This window comes from Culex quinquefasciatus, chromosome 2 (assembly GCF_015732765.1).
Source record: "Culex quinquefasciatus strain JHB chromosome 2, VPISU_Cqui_1.0_pri_paternal, whole genome shotgun sequence".
Classification (NCBI taxonomy): Eukaryota; Metazoa; Arthropoda; class Insecta; order Diptera; family Culicidae; genus Culex; species Culex quinquefasciatus.
In genome coordinates, this window is record NC_051862.1 from 139,534,578 (window position 1) to 139,555,639 (window position 21,062).

Here is a 21,062-nt window from a genome sequence, read left to right on the forward strand (position 1 = left end):
ATTGTCCGACCTGTTTTTTCAAGTTTGAAATAGAAAATTTTAATCGGAAACAGTTTAAATTTAAAAGCACAGTTTCCAAACTGTGATTGAAACTATTTTATTGCGGACTTACCTCGATTTGCTGGAAGCCTTTTAAGAACAGGAATTTATGTATCCATGGAATTGGACATTTTTGTGATTTATGTATGTATTAGATTTGTGAGGGCCAGATATTCGTATATTATTTCATAATTTGAAGTTGTGAAGCACCAAACGACACTTAAAAAATTTCAATTTCATTCTTTAGAATGTATTTAAAATTTTCTAATCAACTAGGGCCGATGTGAATATTTTTCAAAAAAAATTTCCCTCGACTCTGGCAAAATTTTAACATTTTAATGCAAAAGGCATGGAAAATGCATTATACAGCAATTCATTTGGTTTGCAATCATTAGTTTTCAATCATTCTTAGTTTTAATGAAATTTTTTTTTGACTGAAAAAACCTTTTTGCAGTACTTTACAACGGAAATCCACAAAAACTCAAAATATTTTTGTCGCCTGGTCGCCTGGTTGTCGCAAAAGTCCAAGTAAAAAAAATGTGAAAATTATCTTTTATCAGAGTTTTTTTTGTTAAATTTATTATTTTTTTTTTGAATAAAATTAAAATTGCATTAGCATGACTCGAAAATGGAGAAATTTTCTAGATTTGTCTCAGCTTGTATCGAGGTTCCCCAAATTGGAAGAAAATTGTTTGCTTTTAATTGTCTATACATTAGATAAAGAGTTACTCATGCTAAATAACCAGAGTTTTTTAAAGGTCCAGTAATCAAAAACTAGTTTTTTGCTTTTTAGGTTTTGCCTTCTTCACTGAAGTAAGGCCATAATCCTGCTCTAAAAATCAACTTTTTATTTAAAGCTCGAAAACCCACCTTGATGTATACATATCGACTCAGAATCGAAAACTGAAAAATGTCTGTGTGTATGTGACCAATAATGTCACTGATCAAAGTACTTAAATGTATTTCAACGATGTCCGGATCCATCATCTGACCCTGGGTGCAGAATAGTGGTTCGCAAAGCGGCCTCAATTTAGAACTGTCAAAGCGGAACCAATTTACTGTTCGCAAGAAGTGGCAAGTATTGTAATCGATCTATAATTTATTTTGTCGGTGGCGTCGAGCTTTTGAGGTATTCGAAGTAAACAAATCTTAAGAAGAGGGTAGAAATCGAGGTTGGGCAAATTCGTCGCTAACATTTCAATAAGCGCTATGTCTCACGCAAAACTTACGTTTATGACGCTTTTTGAAATGTTAGCGATGAATTATCAATGACCGATAACTATGAATGGCACATGCCAAATAATATTGAATAATCTTACTCCAATATTATCACTGCACTTCAAAAATACACAATCTCGAGACTTCGATTCGGTTGTTCTTCTGATTCACAAAATTCCACCCACTTCTGACGCAATATTTCGTTACGTTGGAAATCAAAAAGGCCTCTTTTGGCCGTCGATTAGCCTATGAATAACGAAAATTTAAACATGAACAGGTTTAAAAAAAAAAACAAGTATTTTCAGCAGCAAAAAATATGTCACGCTTGAGCTTGAACATAGCCTGCCACTTTGTTTATGTTTACAGCTGTAGTGCAGATGTATTAGTGGGGAAATCACGTTACGCGTTCTGTCTTGTCAGCACCCAGATCTGACCTATCCTTGGTTAGGTAATCGAAAGACTTTTCCAACGACTCCATAATATAGAAAATCTGGCAACCCTGTCTCGAATTTTGACCACTTAAGTGATATTTATGAACCGGAATGGATCTAAAAATAAAATTGATGAAATTTTTGCCCAAACCCATCTTTGTTAAAGAGTGAGGAAGGCATCAATCACATAGGTGGATTAAGTTATTTTTTTTTACTCATAGCGGTTTAAAAAACACCCAAAAAGCAAGACCTTTAAAAAACTCTATATATGAACCTTCTCAACAAAGTCAACAAAATGGTTTATGGATGGTCCCAGTGGAGTAAAACAGGCATTGATTTTTGAGGTCTAAAAATCATGTAAATTCTTGAAATAGCTTGCATTTAGTACAACTTGATAGCTTTTGTTAATTACTGTTACTTTTTTTTTAATGTTTTTTTTCCAAGGAGGTGTCCGTTTTACCTCACTTCCCGATGTCCTAGACGGCTTATAGTTTATCTCAAATATAAATTTCATCCAAATCAGGGCGCCTCAATACGGCCGTAGCCAAGTCTAGAAAAAAATGCTCTTAAATTAGGATTCAGTTAAGAGGCAGTATTTGTAGATTTTGCTCGGTTTGTTCTAGAGGTCGTATCAAGGTGCTCCGATTTGGATGAAATTTTCAGCGTTTATTTGTCTATACATGAGATGAACTCATGCCAAATATGAACCCTGTACGACAAAGAGAAGTGGGGTAAAACGGGCATTGAAACATGAAAAATCATCCCTTTTTGCGTAAAACTTGATCAATTCCAACTCTCTAAGATGCATTCGAAAGGTCTTTTGAAGCACTTTAAAATGTGCTATATCTTATATTGGTTTTACTTTTTCTCATAGCTTTTACAAATTACTGTTAAAAATTGATTTTTTTAAAACCTCAATATCTTTTTGCAGTTTTTTCAAAAATTTTACAACGTTGGTATTTGCCCTGTAGGTTTTCATTAGCGGCACTTTTTGGTCTCAATTTTGACATATTCGGAACCCTTGGAAAATTTCACGTTAGTTAGTATTGACGTATTGATCACAGGCTAAATAAGATCTTTTTCTTTTTTTCAAAAATGTTTTATTGAATTATTTTTTAAATCAAATTTAAAACTTCAATACTTCTAACTAACGTGAAATTTTCCAAGGATTCCGAATATGTTAAAATTGTGACCTAAAGTGCCGCTATGGAAGCCTACAGGGCAATGAACTAACGTTGTGAAATGTTTGTTATAGAAAAATCGAAAAACTATGAGAAAAGCTGCGATTGGCCAAAAAGTTAATACTGTAGGCTTATAGTCAACCCCTTATAGTCCATGAAATTGCCTATCTTTTGACCTATAGGAGTATGGGTGTTCAAGGCTGTTGCAAAAAGATATTAAGGTTCTAAAAAATCAATTTTTACAGTAATTTGTAAAAGCTATGAGAAAAAGTCAAATCAATGTTATAAGACCTTTCGAATTTATTTAAGAGAGTTGGAATTGATCAAGTTTTACGCAAAAGGGAGCAAGTTTATGATTTTTCATGTTTTTTGGACCTCAAACTTCAAAGCCCGTTTTACCCCACTTCCCTTTGTCGTAGAGGGCTCATATTTGGCATGAGTTCATCTCATGTATAGACAAATAAACGCTGAAAGTTACATCTAAATCGGAGCACCTTGATACGACTTGTTACAAATTGGTGAAAAACTCGCTCTTAAGCTAACGCTCTTCTGCCCATTTTTTATCTAAATATTTTTTATGTTTTTCCTTTCCGATTTTTTGTGATTTTCTTCTTTGTTCTTATTGTTCAGTTTTTATTGTTTTTGAAAGTATTAGGACTTATCTACTGTAAATTTTTGAACTGTTTTTTTTTACATTTTTTTGTAATAGTTTTCCTCGCATGAAATCTTTTTTGATTACGGTAATTAGCAAAAAAAACTCCGAGTAAATCTAGAACAAATCTCTGTTGAGGAGTGGACATGGACGCTCCCTGGTACCGGCATTGGTTAAATATGTTAATTAAAAACAATATTGTTAAAAGTTCTATTTTTTTCTATTCTCAACAGGAAATGTGCGTTCTTTCAACCATCGTGATCTTGTTTGTAATACTCTGCTGTGTTTATACCAGTAAGAAGAGCTTGTGAAGTGTAGTTAAACAAGTTGAAGAATTTCTCACAGTTTTCCCCCAGGGGGATCATCGTTCTGTAAATCTTTGTGAAGAAAACACGCCTGGTTCAGAATGCAACCCGAAGAGTACGAAAACACCGGCTGGCTGTCATACTTTAGCCGCCATAAGACGACTTACACGGCCGCCGATATTCACAAGATCAGCAATGAGCTGAATAACGTACGGAAGAATCTGACCGCGACTCAATACGCGTACGGCGAACTCAGCAGTGAACTAAAGGCCTTGCGAAGTTTGCACGAGCAACGCCTGAGCGAGGAGTACGAGCGAGCTTCGGCCGCGGTCAACAGCAAATCCGCTGGTGGATCAAAGTCCACCGAGAAACGACTGGCCCAGCAGGCAGATGATATCAAGTACCTCAAGAATGAACTGGCCGGGTGCCGAAATGAGTTGGTCAAGCAGATCAACGCCCTGAAGGTGAACGTCAGTGAGGCATCCAAGAAGAAGCTCAAAACCGGTCAGCTGCCAACGGGTGCATCGCTGAACATCGAGAGCAGGATCATGGCACTGGAGGCACAGCTGGATCAGCTGATGGGGGAGAACCGGGACCGGATCAACGGGCTCGAGGGTCGGTTGAACCAGCTGGAGCAGCAGCACGAGCGTGAGTGTAGCCACGCGTTGAAGAAGCTGGAAGCGTCCACCAGTCGAAAGTTCCAGGAGATGAGCAACATGATTGTGGAGCTGCAGCGGAAGCTGGACTCCAGCGAGACCAAGCTGGACGAGCAGATCCGCAATCAGTCGATGAGCCAGGACGCGATCTACGAAGAGTTGGACCAGCGGATGGACGTGTTTGCGTCCAAGTTGAGGGAACTGCACGCCCGAATCGCGCACATGGGACTGCGGGACGACATTGGTTCGACGTTTGTTTGAAACTCAACGTGACTGTAGATGAACATAAGGTTAGTGGCAAGTATGCATAAATTATAATTATAAAAAATACCTACATAAAACTGCAATTAAAATCTGAAATTGAACATATCTACATCAAACCGTCTTCGTCATCTCCACTTGAAAATTTCGACTCAAGAGCAAAAACCCGGCCATTTCCACAGCTTGAGAGGAAACAAAGAGCGGCGAAAATTTCGACTGCAGCAATCGAATGCGAGTTTTTTTTTCTCGGCCCGCGTGAACAAAGTAATAATCAAATTGATTGCTGCAATAGTGCAGTGCAATTTGGTGGCGACGGCGTTTCCAACCGATCGGTATTGTGCGTCCCTTGGTCTGTGAGTGCGTAACTCTCAAATTTTCTGCGAGCTGTGGTGTTGCGTTAGTTTAGTTTTGCCGGTTGCGGAAATAGTTGGTTAAACCTTCAAATTGGAGGAACTAAAGATGTGATTTGGAGGAATCGCGTAATTTTGGTACCTCGATTGAGTTTATTAAGATTTAGTTTGATAAATCTTTAAAAAAAACTGAAATCGTATATCCAAAAAAACTTATTTACTGATTGGTAACGATATTTAGTTTCTAACTATTATGCTGCTATCAAAAATTTGCTAGATATCTTGAAAATATCAATGAATCTATGAAAAAAGATTTGCTACAAACTTTTACGTTTTGTACCGATCTGTGGTCACAAAATTGAAAATTAGTAAATTGATTAAAATGTATATATTTGATTTAGAATGCATTAACAACCGATGATCAATGTATTCTTTATAATAGTTTACAATTAATCATATATATTTTTCAAATTGAAAATTTGTATTTTAGTCAAAAATTTGTTATGCCCCTTTTTTCAGGGAAAATTTTGAAGACAAAAACTTGGCTCAATAACAATGTGGCTCAATAACATTCAAAATATCATTTTATTTTCAACGTAGAATTACGAAAAGAATTAATAGATTCAAACTTGGTTTTGAAGATTCCAAATTAGACTTTTTGAAAAAAATCTGATTTTTGGTCCCTGGTCCTATCCGAAATATGATGATCCAAAAAATGACGTTTTTTGATAATTTCCCAAAGATCACAATGAAAAAAAAAAAATAAATAACATCGGAACTGCTGAACCAATTTAAGTTCGCTACGTTTTTAGAAAAATACAGTCATCCCTCATATTCGGAACAGTTTACATATCTGCCAATGTTCAACAAATCATAATGAACATAATGATTTGCTTTTTCCATCATGTGAAAGCTTTTCTTGTGATCTTCCGATTGATGTATAGACTTGCTGCACATTTTTACGTTTTATATTAAGTTTAAAAGAAAAACATTGACCCTTGAAATCCACAAATTCGGAACACTTTTTTCTTACGATGTAAACAAACTTTTTTTTGTCTTCAGGAGTACACATTTTTTACAAAAAAATTGACTTCACACTCTGATATCAATAAAACTCAAGCTTAGTAGTGTTTTATGAATGGTCTGATAACTTTTTTTGCGAAAATATCAGTTAAATTCAAGTGTTCCACAACTGTGGGAGGCACAATAACATCCCACAATGATGGAACAGGCAATTTGGAGGCAGTGTTTTGCTGCTCTGGATAAAATAGTCTTGAAATTAGTTTTTTTTGTACTAGTACTATTTTTACTAGTGAAATAGCAAGAGAATGTCCAAATAAAGATCCTGAAAATAGCAGGGACGACAGAAAAGTTGCATTTTGCATCTAATTGACAAATTACCACAAAAGTGTTCCGAATTTGTGTGTGTTCCGAATTTGTGGGATGACTGTAGGCTTTTATGATTTTTAACCTTTCGGAAGTCGCGTTTATCGGCCTCTCTTACAAACGTTCTTACAAACGGTGCTCAAAGTACACTATCGCGATTGCTGAAAGGTTAAGAATGTTTACGTAATCGTAAACCAAAAATGGTGAATACCCTAAATGGGTATTGGCTCATTTTTGAAGAAAATTGGTCATCACTCTAAAATGCTCAGTATTTAATTCATTTTATCGAATTTCTGCACCAAAATTAATCAGCATATGCCGGTTGTTGCCTTCTTGAAGCTGCTGAAGGAATGTTTGATCTAAATAAATTGTGTTTAAAAATTTATATAATTTTGTGGTACAATCATCGTTACCAGGAAGTATCAGCGTGTGTAGGGCACTATTCTAAACAACTTGTAGAAGGAATTGGGTCAAAATATTGATAGTGACGCAATGATGGAAGTCTGTACGTCAGGGGTGCTCAAAGTTTTTGGAGGCCGGGCCAAATTTGAAGCTCAAATGATGTGCTCAAAAAAGGTTATAAAAAAATAAATTACGTTATTTTAATTTGAAAGATTTATTTTTTGTTATTGAGCAGTTCTCTACGGAATCGGTCTTTTTTCTTTAATTTTGATTTTTGTATTTTTTAATCCGGCTGAAACTTTTTTGGTGCCTTCGGTATGCCCAAAGAAGCCATTTTGCATCATTAGTTTGTCCATACAATTTTCCATACAAATTTGGCAGCTGTCCATACAAAAATGATATGTGAAAATTCAAAATTCTGTTTCTTTTGATAGAATTTTCTGATCGATTTGGTGTCTTCGGCAAAGTTGTAGGTATGGATATGGACTACACTGAAAAAAAAATGATACACGTTAAAAAAAATGTTGGTGATTTTTAATTTCAGTTTTTGTCACTAAAACTTGATTTGCAAAAAAACCCTATTTTTAATATTTTCAAGACTAACATTTCAAACGGGCCAAACATTCAATATTACGCCCATTTGAAATGTTAGTCTAGCTTTTAAATTTTTGAAAGTATTTTTTTCGAAAAGATCGGGAAATTTCACGAATGTTTCATGTTTTAACATTGTAAATCAGACCTATAGTTGCTGAGATATCGACATTAGAAAATGGTGGGTTGTTTGAGTGAGACTTAGAAAACATCAATATTCCGGTTTTTTAACCTTTGCATGGCAATATCTCAGCAACTATGGGTCGTATCAACAAAGTCCGAATAAGCAAAATATAGAGAATTTTCTCAGCTTTTCAAAAATATTGTTTCAAAGGTGGGCAAACAGGGGCACCAATTTTAAAAAATGAAAAACTGCGACTATTTTCAAAAAAGTTACCTAAAAATGGCTATAACTTGAAAACGGTGCACTTTATCAAAAAATCACTAAAGTACTTTTTGATTGCAAATTCCATTTTGCATCGAAAAATGAAGTTGAAATTTTTGCGACCAATATTTGGTATTGTATTGATTCAAAAAATCATAACTCGGTCAAAGATTTTTTGCGCATTCTGGAAATTTCTGAAAAGTTGGCATTTTATGTCCTCTAAAACATATCAAAAAATAAAAAAAAATAAAAAAAATGTTTTTTTTGCAAATCAAGTTTTAGTGACAAAAAATTAAATAAAAAATCGCCAAATTTTTTTCAACCATGTATCATTTTTTTCAGTGTAGTCCATATCCATACCTACAACTTTGCCGAAGACACCAAATCGATCAAAAAATCCCTTCAAAAGATACAGATTTTTGAGTTTTCATACATCGTTTTTGTATGGACAGCTGCCAAATTTGTATGGAAAATTATATGGACAAACTAATGATGCAAAATGACTTCTTTGGGCATACCGAAGGCACCAAAAAAGTTTCAGTCGGATTAAAAAATACAAAAAAAAAAAATCGAATGACCGAAATCTCAGAGAATTGCTCTATTTAAAAAATTGTCAATTCAAAATAATAGAAAATACAAAATATCGGTTTTCTATCGGTATTGTTGATTTTATTGTTTCAGGTATTTGAAAAAGAAAGTTTTTAGCTGAATGTACTTGCGTTTTCAAAAAAAAAGTTTTGTTTTTATATTTCGAAAATGGTGACATAACATGTTGAACAATTTATCTAAAGGCGTAATTTTATCTATAAGTTTAGTGTGGCTTATGCAAAATCGTTGAGAGCCAGAATTTCAACATTTCAATGTTAAAAAAGCTTTGAAAAATATTTGCAACAAACTTGATCCTCAGATTTCCACAATTTGTCTGCCTGAATCAGTTGGTAGTCAAACAGATACGATATCTAACTGTAATGAGTTCAAATCCCGAAGGAAGTGCAATGTATGTTTCAAGGTCAGTTCATAAAAGGGTTATTATGACTTGCAAATTAAAAAGAAATTTATATTTTGGCAAATATTACAAAATTTTACCTAAGTCAAACTTGAACTTTTTTTTAATATTTCTAAAAATGTTTGATGAAAGTTTTGACTATATTTACTAGTTTCACTCACATTGAAACCGGTGAAATTGTTTTAATTATTAAATATTATGAACAATTTTTTTGTATCTCAAAGCGGTGACCAAAATATTAATAAATCATAAGCTTTTTTTATTAACAAAAAAAAAGATTACCAAATAAAAATTTAAAATAAACCTTAACTTTGAAAAAGTAAAAAAATAACTTTACAAGTGATCAACGGGCCATTTTACATGATCATCAAAATGGGCCCGCGGGCCACAAAATATCACCTCACTGGCTACGTTTGGCCCGCGGGCCATTCTTTGGTCACCCCCGCTGAGACGTGATTTTTTGAAAAAATGGGATCAATTAAACATAAAGCACCATGCGGTTTCATCGAATGAGTTCCTAGTATTTTTTGCTGGAGACGCATGGTGCTTTATGTTAAATTAATGTACCGAATTCCGATTTTTTCAAAATATCAAGTCTCAGAATAGTTTAGGGAGCGTTCTTTTATTACGTAACGCAAAAAATCGGATTTATAGACCCCCTCCCCCCTCGTAATAAAATTTCCATACAAATTTTAAAAATTTTGTATGGAGCGTAACACGGCCTCAGATCCCCTCCCCCTCCACTTCCCCCTCATCGGCGTTACGTAATAAAAGATTGTTCCCTTAAATTGAAAAATAGCCTTCATGCACCGGTTTTCGACCTACTTACGAAAAACCACTCTAGCATATATGTTTCAGAGGAATATACAACTTTTTTTGCTACTTGGGACGGTAATTTTGTGGTTCATATTTGTACTATTTAACAGTGAATATTTGAATAACTGAAAAAAACAATTCCAATTTAAAAATAATATATGAATATACTGCATGCATGTTATTTCTTGAAAGAAAACATAATGGAAGACAACGAAGATCAGATCACAGTAGACTACGAATAGGGGAGTCGGAGGTGTAATGGGACGACAGTCCAAAAAAAAGTTCATTCTATTGCAAACACTCAACTAAAGTAGTTCGGTCTCTGGCTAATCTCGCAAAAAACAAACATTTTCATAATAAGTACTAAAATTGATGGAATCAACTTAGTTTCCCCTCAACGACAAACCCCACTTAGCACCTAAATTATTACCCAACACTAAACGGGTTCAGGTCTAACACCCAAAGGGATCATCAATCACCGCGCGCAGCTCTAGTTTACACCCGCAGAAGTATTGTTGGAATTTTGAAAACAAAATAGCGTCCCCGTTTGCCATGTAATCCTAAAAATTGCGACCAACGAAACGCTGTTTGTCACTCGAACTCAAAAGTATCCAAGCGGTACACAATTCAACACCCCAAATGTGACGAACGGGCCAACATTTTTGACGAGAGTATATCACTAAAAATACGTCTCGCCGTCACGTTTTGTAAACCACACCCACTTAGGAAGGAAAAGCCGCAATAAAACATACAATTTGTTTCCCATCAGACTTATGTCATTGCCCTGGGTGGGCCATTCGTAAACTATGTGGTCACGCTTGTAAAAAAAAACAGTGTATTTAAAAAAGACATATGCTGGATGGCAAAATCAACGAATATAAACGGACTTAATACAATTGGAAAAAGAAATTAAAGTTTGTGGTAAACCAAAAAACATAATTCATCCAAAGTTTGAAGATTAAAAGAAAACAAAATGGCATTGTTTGACAAAGTGATAACGAAAAGAAAATAACATGTGCCTAGACAACCTGATACGCGTCTCCAAATTACTAAAGACCAATTGTATAGAAAACGTTCTTCAACGAGATTACTACGGAATTGGATTAACAGAATAACGCTTTTTGCATGAATTTTGTAAAAGCATTAATTTTTCAGCAACCCAATAATTCAACTTGAAATCAATTAGAGTCCCATCAACAAATTCACTCCAAATAAATCTGCTTTTAATCCAAATTGGACAGAGCGTGGACCAAACACAACATACACACACACACACCTAGGCGTCGTCATCGGCTCGGGTGGTTTTGGAATGGAGCAAAAACAGCACAGCAAAGTGCCAAAAATCAACAAATAGAACTCATTTGGCCTAAAAACGCGCACGCTGGCCACGACGGACGACGACTATAAATAAAACTCTATTTTCACGAATAAACAGCCAGTCTGGCCAGAACGGCGTGGAAAAAAAAGAAGAGTCGAGTCGAGTCGAGAGTAATCTATCTCTCCTTGGCAGGAGCGCCAAAAGAAAATATGCGTCTTAAGTAGCTTTCCATTACGGCAACTTTTATTTTGCCTCCTCGCTCAACTCAACTGGCCAACACCCGAAAACCATGCCTGATTGATGGCAATAGGGACGCGACTTAATCAGTCTTGTATTTATGGGAGATAAACGGCGCGCATGTGGGCCAGTTCATTCGGAGGTGGAAATTTTATAACATTTGAGTGTAATCCACTTGAGTCTAGACTTCTGAACACTTCAGGGTTGAATGTGTCTAAATGGGGTCTAGAAAAATAACTTAAGTAACAAAAAAAAATTTTTCATAAGAAATGTGTAATAGTATAAAGTTGTTGCAGTTGTTGTTGATTTTATTAGGGGAACTTTAATCATATGTGTCATTCGATCCCGTTATAGTATAATGATAGTATTTCACGTTTGCATTCGATCTAAGGTCTCTGTATATATTGAAGATTGGCAGTTATCATAAGTACCAACACAAAAGTAGCAACACAAATTAACTTGGAATGTTTCTTTTACATTCCACAGATTGCCATTCTCCAGATTGACCTATTCCCCAAAACTTATTTTTGCTATTTATTTTAAAAAGTGAATGGGTTATTTTGGGGAATGGCCCTTAGAATATTTTGACTCCATATTAAAAAAAGAAATTATTAAAACAGCATCACACGGAAAAAAAGAGTTCCCAAAATCGTGAACAAGCGTTCATGAAAATGGGTATCACGAACAAAGTGTTCAAATGCCATGTTACGTTTTTCAAAATCTTACCATGAACGCTTGTTCACGATTTTGGGAACTCTTCTCCGTGCATATACATTTTCAATCATTGTAATTGATTTCAAACAATATTTTACCAACGAAATTAGTTGAACAATTTGTTTTTTTCATACTTTTGCCTCCATCACTGAAGCAGAGAAAAAATTTGCTTAGAAAATGAACTTTTTGTAAAAATGTCATAGACCCACTTTTATGAATACATTTCGTCTCAGAAATGAAAAATTAGCAAATAATGGCAGATTTTAGCGTGACGTACCTTATGGATGAAGCCTAACGAGAATGTCCTCTAGTAGACAATTTTTGTATTTTTTGATCCGGCTGAAACTTTTTTGGTGCCTTCGGTATGCCCAAAGAAGCCATTTTGCATCATTAATTTTCCATACAAATTTGGCAGCTGTCCATACAAAAATGATATGTGAAAATTCAAAAATCTGTATCTTTTGAAGGAATTTTTTGATCGATTTGGTGGCTTCGGCAAAGTTGTAGGTATGGATATGGACTACACTGAAAAAAAAATGATGGACGGTAAAAAAATTTTGGTGATTTTGCCTTCCTCACTGAGGTAAGGCTATAATCCTGCTCTAAAAATGAACTTTGCATAAAAACGTCGTAGACCCACCTTCATGTATACATATCGAATCAGAATCGAAAACTGAACAAATGTCTGTGTGTATGTGTGTGTGTATGTGTGTGTATGTGCGTGTGTATGTATGTATGTGACCAACAAACTAGCTCATGTTTCTCGGCACTGGCTGAACCGATTTGACCCGAACCTGTTGCATTCGACTTGGTTTAGGGTCCCATAGATCGAGTTTTATACAGATTGAAGTTTCGATAAGTAGTACAAAAGTTATGTATAAAAATGTGTTTTCACATATATCCGGATCTCTCTTAAATGTATGTAAACTATGTCCGGATCCACCATCCAACACATCGTTGGTTAGGTAATCAAAAAACCTTTCCAACGAGTCCAAAACATTGAAGATCTGGCAACCCTGTCTCGAGATATCCCGACTTAAGTGATATTGATGTACTTTTTGGAAGCCGGATCTCACATAAATGTATGCAAACTATGTCTGGATCCACCATCCGACCCATCGTTGATTAGGTTATCAAAAGACCTTTCCAACGAGCCTAAAACATTGAAGATCTGGCAACCCTGTCTCGAGATATGCCCACTTAAGTGATATTGATGTACTTTTTGGAAGCCGGATCTCACTTAAATGTATGTAAACTATGTCCGGATCCACCATCCGACCCATCGTTGGTTAGATTATCAAAAGACCTTTCCAACGAGTCCAAAACATTGAAGATCTGGCAACCTTGTCTCGAGATATGTCCACTTAAGTGATTTTTATGTACTTTTTGAAGCCGGATCTCACTTAAATGTATGTAAACTACGTCCGGATCCACCATCCAACCCATCGTTGGTTAGGTTATCAAAGGACCTTTTTCATGAGTCCAAAACATTGAAGATCTGGCAACCCTGTCTCGAGATATGGCCTCTTGAGTGATATTGATGTACTTTTTGGATGCCGGATCTCACTCAAATGTATGTAAACTATGTCCGGATCCACCATCCAACACATCGTTGGTTAGGTTATCAAAGGACCTTTTTCATGAGTCCAAAACATTGAAGATCTGGCAACCCTGTCTCGAGATATATCCACTTAAGTGATATTGATGTACTCTTTGGATGCCGGATCTCACTTAAATGTATGTAAACTATGTCCGGATCCACCATCCTACACATCGTTGGTTAGGTTATCAGAAGATTTTTCCAACGAGCCTAAAACTTTGAAGATCTGGCAACCCTGTCTCGAGATATGCCCACTTAAGAAATATTGATGTACTTTTTGGAAGCCGGATCTCACTTAAATGTATGTAAACTATGTCCAGGTCCACCATCCAACCCATCGTTGGTTGGGTTATCAAAAGACCTTTCCAACGAGTCTAAAACATTAAAGATCTGGCAACCCTGTCTCGAGATATGCCCACTTAAGAAATATTGATGTACTTTTTGGAAGCCGGATCTCACTTAAATGTATGTAAACTACGTCCGGATCCACCATCCAACCCATCGTTGGTTAGGTTATCAAAGGACCTTTTTCATGAGTCCAAAACATTGAAGATCTGGCAACCCTGTCTCGAGATATGGCCTCTTGAGTGATATTGATGTACTTTTTGGAAGCCGGATCTCACTTAAATGTATGTAAACTATGTACAGGTCCATCATCCGACCCATCGTTGGTTAGATTATCAAAAGACCTTACCAACGAGTCCAAAACATTGAAGATCTGGCAACCCTGTCTCGAGATATATCCACTTAAGTGATAATGATGTACTTTTTGGATGCCGGATCTCACTTAAATGTATGTAAACTATGTCCAGGTCCACCATCCAACCCATCGTTGGTTGGGTTATCAAAAGACCTTTCCAACGAGTCTACAACATTAAAGATCTGGCAACCCTGTCTCGAGATATGGCCTCTTGAGTGATATTGATGTACTTTTTTATTCCGGATCTTAAAAATAGATGAAATTTTTGTACAATTCCATCATATCAACCATTGTTGGTAATAAGTGAGGAAGGGAACCACATAGGTGGATTAAGTTAGTTTTTTATTTAATTTTTTGTCACTAAAACTTGATTTGCAAAAAAAAACACTATTTTTATTTTTTTTATGTTTTTGATATGTTTCAAAAGACATCAATTGCCAACTTTTCAGAAATTTCCAGGTTGTGCAAAATCTTTGAGCGAGTTATGAATTTTTGAATCAATACTGATTTTTTCAAAAAAACGAAAAATTGATCGCAAAAATTTTTCAACTTCATTTTTCGATGTAAAATCAAATTTGCAATCAAAAAGTACTCTAGTGAAATTTTTATAAAGTGCACCGTTTTCAAGTTAAATCCATTTTTTGGTGACTTTTTTGAAAATAGTCGCAGTTTTGCATTTTTTTAAATTAGTGCACATGTTTGCCCACTCTTGAAAAAAATATGTTTGAAAAGCTGAGAAAATTCTCTATATTTTGCATTTTTGAATTTTGTTGATACGACTCTTAGTTGCTGAGATATTGCCATGCAAAGGTAAATTGATGTTTTCTTAGTCCCACCCAAACAACACACCATTTTCCAATGTCGATATCTCAGCAACTAATGGTCAGATTTTCAGTGTTAAAATATGAAACAGTCGTGAAATTTTTCAGTCTTTTCGAAAAAAATATTTTCAAAATTTTTCAACCAAGACTAACATTTTAAAAGGGCGTAATATTGAATGTTTGGCCTTTGGCATGCTGGAACAGCAATAATATTAAATGTTTGGCCCTGAGAGAATTGCTCACAGGATGATACTGAAATTTCAGTAAAATAAATGTATTTTTTTTTTGCTTTGCTGAAAATTTCAACAATTTTCTTCTATCAGTTTGACAGATCATTTGCTAAAGATTTTTTCGTCACCAAAATTTGCAATTGAAAATGTTTCCAATGCCGTTATTGAGACATTTATTTCCCAGTTCACATTTTAAACTAAACCACCCCTAGAAAAATCGTTTTTCAATCAACTATTTTGTCCGATTCTGATTATGTTATGAGTAAGATCTTTGCCTTTATATTTCTCTAACCTTTGTTGAATTAGAATGAGACCATGTTCGGCAATGAATGTCAGCTAAAGTGACAATTATTTCGTGCTTGCCATTTCATTAAGGCACAAAACTTTTGTAAACAAGAGTGTATCCCTCTTACACCTTATGCAAACTATCATTCGAGTGAAAGGGATACACCGTAATCTGGGGCGAATCGGGACTAAAGTCTGAATAGGGACAGCAATTTTTAGAGCACTTAAGGTGAAGCCGTTGATCATTTTCGAAGAAAATTGATCATCACTCTACAATTCTCTGTATTGAAATCAATTTAACGAATTTCTGCACCAAAATGAATCAGCATATGCCGGTTGTTGCCTTCTTGAAGCCACTGAAAGAATTTTTGGTCTAAATCAAATGTGTTTCAAAATTTATATAATGTTGTGGTACAATCATTGAGGTCCTAGTTGGCAATCATTGATTAATCACGATTTCCATAACTTTGCAAGGAATGGGATAATCGTTACCGTCAGTGGGGGTGACTATGGGCCAAAAAACGATTCACCTTTTGGAATTTCTTAATAACAAAAACAATTCGAAAATCGAAAATCTTTCAACGTAGATTTGTTCTTAGATAGTTTACTAACATTTTCCCAAAATATGGTGGATTTTGATGAATACTACCTTAAATGCCAATAGTTTGAAAATTGACCCAATCTCACCCCTTAGAGGGGATGACATTGGGTCAAATGAAACTAAAATGATGCTGAAATACAACGATATGGTAAAAACAAGTCATCCAACAGCGTTTCTTGTTCGAGGGAATCGTATTGACTCGCTTTAATGTTTGAAGTGGAGATTTTCAAACATTTGGGTAGTTTTCGAGCAATTCTAACAAAAATATAAGAAAAATGATTTTTCGAGAGGTCATTTTTGGTCAAAAACGTACCCCAACTTTAGACAGCTGCCAAAATAACAGGATTTGTTCTAGGAACGAGATTTTTTCAGCAAAGTCATCTTAAGATGTTCCCTACACAATTTTTTTTAACAGAATTCAGTTTCATTGAGAAGAATCTGAGAAATGGTAAAATCCGTAAAAAATCACTTTGATCCAATCTCACCCCCAGACCCAATGTCACCCCCACTGACGATACCAAAAGGAATCAGCATGTGTAGGGCACTATTCTGAACAACTTGTAGAAGGAATTTTGTCAAAATATTGATTGCGACGCAAAATTTATATCTTTGAACAAAAAATCATGGCAATGATGGAAGTCTTCAAGTTAAAGCTTTTAAATTTGTAGATGGATGTACACATTTTGTTGGTCAGTATGTTCTAACCGAAACCAACCAGAAAAATCAAAAAAATGTGCTCCAAAATGGTTAAAACTGCTGCCCCAATTCGCCCCATGTGTCCCGATTGACCCCAGTTTGCGGCACTATTGTTTACAAAAGTTTTGTGCCCTTTTGAAATGTTAGGCTCCATTTAGTCGCATTCAGTAATTCAGTAAAATAGCTGAAATCGACGCTGCACTATGGTACATTGGGTGGCCAAGTTTCAAAATAGTGACCTTCTCCAAATATTTTTTGGTATTTTTTTCTCGAAAGTAAACATTCTAACTAAAAGAAATCCAAATTTTCAAAGCTCTAAGTTTGTTCATTATGGAGATACGCAAGCTGAAAGACAAAACATGGAGTAAAAAACTAGCGTTTTTCGTAAAAAAGGCTGATTGTTTAATTTTAACATAGCTTAGCCATTTTAAATATTTCACTATGACAATTATACATCGTTGGAAAGGTAATGAGATAAGCTTTGAAACTATTAATAGATAAAATGTTGTTTCTAAATAAAAAACTGAAGTTTTCATCAAATAACTGAAGCATTTTTTTGACAAAACTTTTTTTTTGTGTTGGTTAATCGAGTACTTTTTTTTGCTAACCGATGCTAAATATGGTTTCAAGAAGTTCGAAATGACTTTATTGGAATTTTCTGTTGCCTACATTTAAAATTGAGTACCTTAGTCAAAATAAGGTATTCGTACCGAAGTTTCTCAAGCGAAACTGGAGAATCTCAGTTTGATACCGAAAAAAGTATTCAGCAAAATGTTGACTTAGCATGATGAATTTCTGCGATCAATCCATGAAACTGATCCACATTTAAGTTCTATGTTGGTTAGTACAAAACATCATAAAAGTACCTTTAACATATCCTGAAGCTGTCACAAACTCTATATTCAAATGAATTTTAAGAATATGGTTTGTATTGTATCGTTTTACTTCATAATTAATATTGTGGATAAAATTAATTTTTCTGTTATTTGATTTAATAATTAAAATATTCGCAATTTATGCCCATAAGGGTGGGAAAGGGGGGTGGTCTCAAGTTATACGGCATGGACTCACAAAAAGAAACACACAACAGGAAATAATAAATGTTTGACTTAAAATGAATTTATTACGCTTAACAAAAACTTGTTGGTGGGGAGGAGGAGAGGGGGGGGGAGGGGTGAAAGAAAGAGGAGGGAGGGGTTGTGTCCTTAAAGTGGGGTGGGAGCTTATCCATAATTTAATAATATAAACTTGCAATATAATATATATGCAATTCTGTTTCACTTGCAAATGTATTATAAGGCTATTTATTATAAACAATCAACTATTGAAAAACATGAAAAGTCATAAAAATCGACGTATATCATTTCAATACCATACAATTACCTAAATTTGTATCAAAAAATCATTTAAAAAGCAAAAAAATAATTTGGCCGCCTGTTTGTATGGAGATGGCCCATAGTGCGCTGTCGTGCTAACTTGCCACACGTCGCTTTTTGACGTTCCGTGAAAAACGCGTTTTATTGATTGACCTTGAATAAACGAAAAATAGAGCACGCCATTTAAACAATAACAAACACGTTTTGTGTGGTTGATCATTCTGTGCATTGTCCTAAAGTTTGGTTGAATTTGGTTGCCGAGTTATAATTACAAATATTTACGGTAGTCGGGCATGTACGTGTGTCAAACGCGTTCTGACCTAAAATCCCTCTGGCCAATTGTCGCACTTACAAGAGTTTTCAGGCTGTGTAAAGATAGCTTGTCAAGATTGAAACTCCTCTCATATGAAAAGTGACAACAATGCACGGAGTTTTTTTTTCAGTTTTTATGGAATATCTCAGGATCTCCGGAAACATTTTTTTATGCAGATCATTTTTCAATACATACATGTACATGTAATAATCGGTTAAGGTTAATTGCCTTTCAAAAGTAGATCAAGACCACGAAACTCATAATCGGTCGTTAAACAATACGTAATAACCAAATTACAACGCTAATAACTCAATAATAATTCATATCAGGCCTCGAATCTAGTTATTATACATGTCTAGTCGAGTGCAGTGACCCACATTGGTGCAAAATTTAAATTTTACTTCACCCAAGTCTACGGTTTCTGTACTTTTGTGCGTCCCGTCCATCATCGATCATTTCCCTTTCGATAGCGGGTTTAACACCACACTTGACTGTCTTTAGCGAACCAAAGGTGAAGCAAAAGACATACGTTTTATTGGGTGGGGGGTGGCGCGGCACCTTTGGCATGTGCTGGCCTGCATTAATCGGTTCGGTTGATTCGTCCGGCCATCCGGGGACACAGGTTGAATATTTTATCGGTTCAACTTGAATGAAAACTTTGTTTTTTTTATCTATTTTTGAATGACAAGTTTTGTGTTTACATTTTCTTAGTTGTATAAACATGTTTGATTAGTTCTAGAAAAGCAAACAATCATTGAAATCTAAACAAAATACTTCCCGTTAAATCATCTGCTCCAAAGTATTCGGTCACACCACATACTTGCCAGGAATATCCAATGAGGATTATGCTTATCACCGGGCAAGAAAGAGGTAACAGCATGTTTTAATCCGCTGACGATGGTGGTTAGTTAGTTAGTATGACCAGCGTACCCAACCTAGTGCATTGTTGTGCACGGACTGCCCCCTCCGTGTGGTGTACTTGTACTTGTGACTTAGTTTTTGCGCCTCTTTCTCGATGCAGATCGTGTTTGATTTGGCGCGAACGATTCCAATTACATATTTCGGAAGTCAAGTCCCCCCAGTCTCGTAAATGTAGGGGTGGTGCGTTCGGAGTTGTTCTTTGTGTATAAAGGAGTTTAGTTTGCCAAAACTGACCACCAGTTTGCGAAAGGATTACAAAGGTGACACATATCGGGGTGAATTGGGTTTATAGTTGCTGGGGAGTTTACCAAAGAAAAGTGAAAAGTAAGTGCAACGAGCAGAAGTTTACATCAACTGGGATCGTGAAAAAGTGTCGGAAAATTAGTGATTAAAGGACTCTTATTATTAAAACTGTATGGACTGGATTAAAAAATATCGTTCGTTTTGTGGTAAAAAAATGCATGTGTTTTAAAAGTTGTGCTAGAATTAAGAGCAAGTTAACTTGTTCTTAACATTGATGCATTCAATCAATGATTCAGTTGAAACAATTAGCCTAACCCTCTACAACCTAACCCCGCCTTTAGACGGGCTTCGATCTAAAAAATCGCCAAAAATCAATTTTCCAACCTTTTTTGATCTTTAAAAAGCATTGTAAAGAAGAACTCTTAAAATTTAAAAAAAAATCAGTGTTAGAAGTTTAACTTGTTTTATGTGACTTTGCCAATGTTTTAAAAAATGTAATTTTTTTAGGGGTCAACTTTGGCTGTGTTTTTTACTAACATTACCTATATTTTCAGTAAAAAGAAGTTTGCAGTAATTTTTGTATTGTCCCAGACTATGCCTCTAAGCATTTTTTGCAATTTAAATGGTGATGGTGCCATTCTATAGCAGAAAATGTGAAAAACATGCAAAAAATTGAAAAAGTGGCTGTAAAAACGTGAAAAAATGAGATAGGCCAAATGTAATTATAAAAGGTGATAGAATAGGCCTAATACTACCAAAAGCAAACATAAACTAAACAAGATAAATGCAAATTAAAATACTAAAAATAAAACAAAAAAAAGGTCTCTGATTCGATTTCCGTTGTCGGCACTTTTGGTTTTTTTTTGTTTTGACAGATGAACTGGTTTTGCTGATGAGCTTCGAGAGAATAATTCTCTCGCCCATCTCGAGCTGTGTTTTTTGTGTCCGTGAATGGTACCACTTTTCTCTCGACTCGAGGCTATTTTTCTCTCGATCGAGCGCTGCCCAGTTTTCGGTGTAGTAATATTTATTTTAGATATAATGAAACATGGATTTTGAATCAATATTTTCAAGTTAAATTTGTTGAAATATTCTATTGAAAAAAAGACATTTCTATTGATTTTCCAATAGTATTCCAAATTTTAATAGTTTGTAAGTGTAAGGATAGTTTTGTATCTCTCACTGTTGCTTAGCAGAGATAAAGTAAAGCTACAGTATGCAAAAAAAGTATTTACACCCCTTGGGCACTATGCACATTTTGTGATGAAACATGTAAAAAATTTAAAGTTTGACAGGAACCTAGTACTCCGTTTTGTTCAGAAACTCAT

At 35.2% G+C, this 21,062-nt stretch overlaps 1 protein-coding gene across 1 annotated transcript in view; it reads left to right on the plus strand.

The window, feature by feature from the left end:
• Positions 1 to 21,062, plus strand: part of LOC6031821 (myosin-1) — a 32,419-nt gene that overhangs the window by 714 nt on the left and 10,643 nt on the right. Inside the window, exon 2 of the mRNA XM_038257323.1 lies at positions 3,755 to 4,772. Within this exon, the coding sequence (XP_038113251.1) occupies positions 3,928 to 4,743 (816 nt within the window). The 5' untranslated portion in view covers positions 3,755 to 3,927 and the 3' untranslated portion in view covers positions 4,744 to 4,772. The remainder of the gene's footprint in view (positions 1 to 3,754; positions 4,773 to 21,062) is intronic.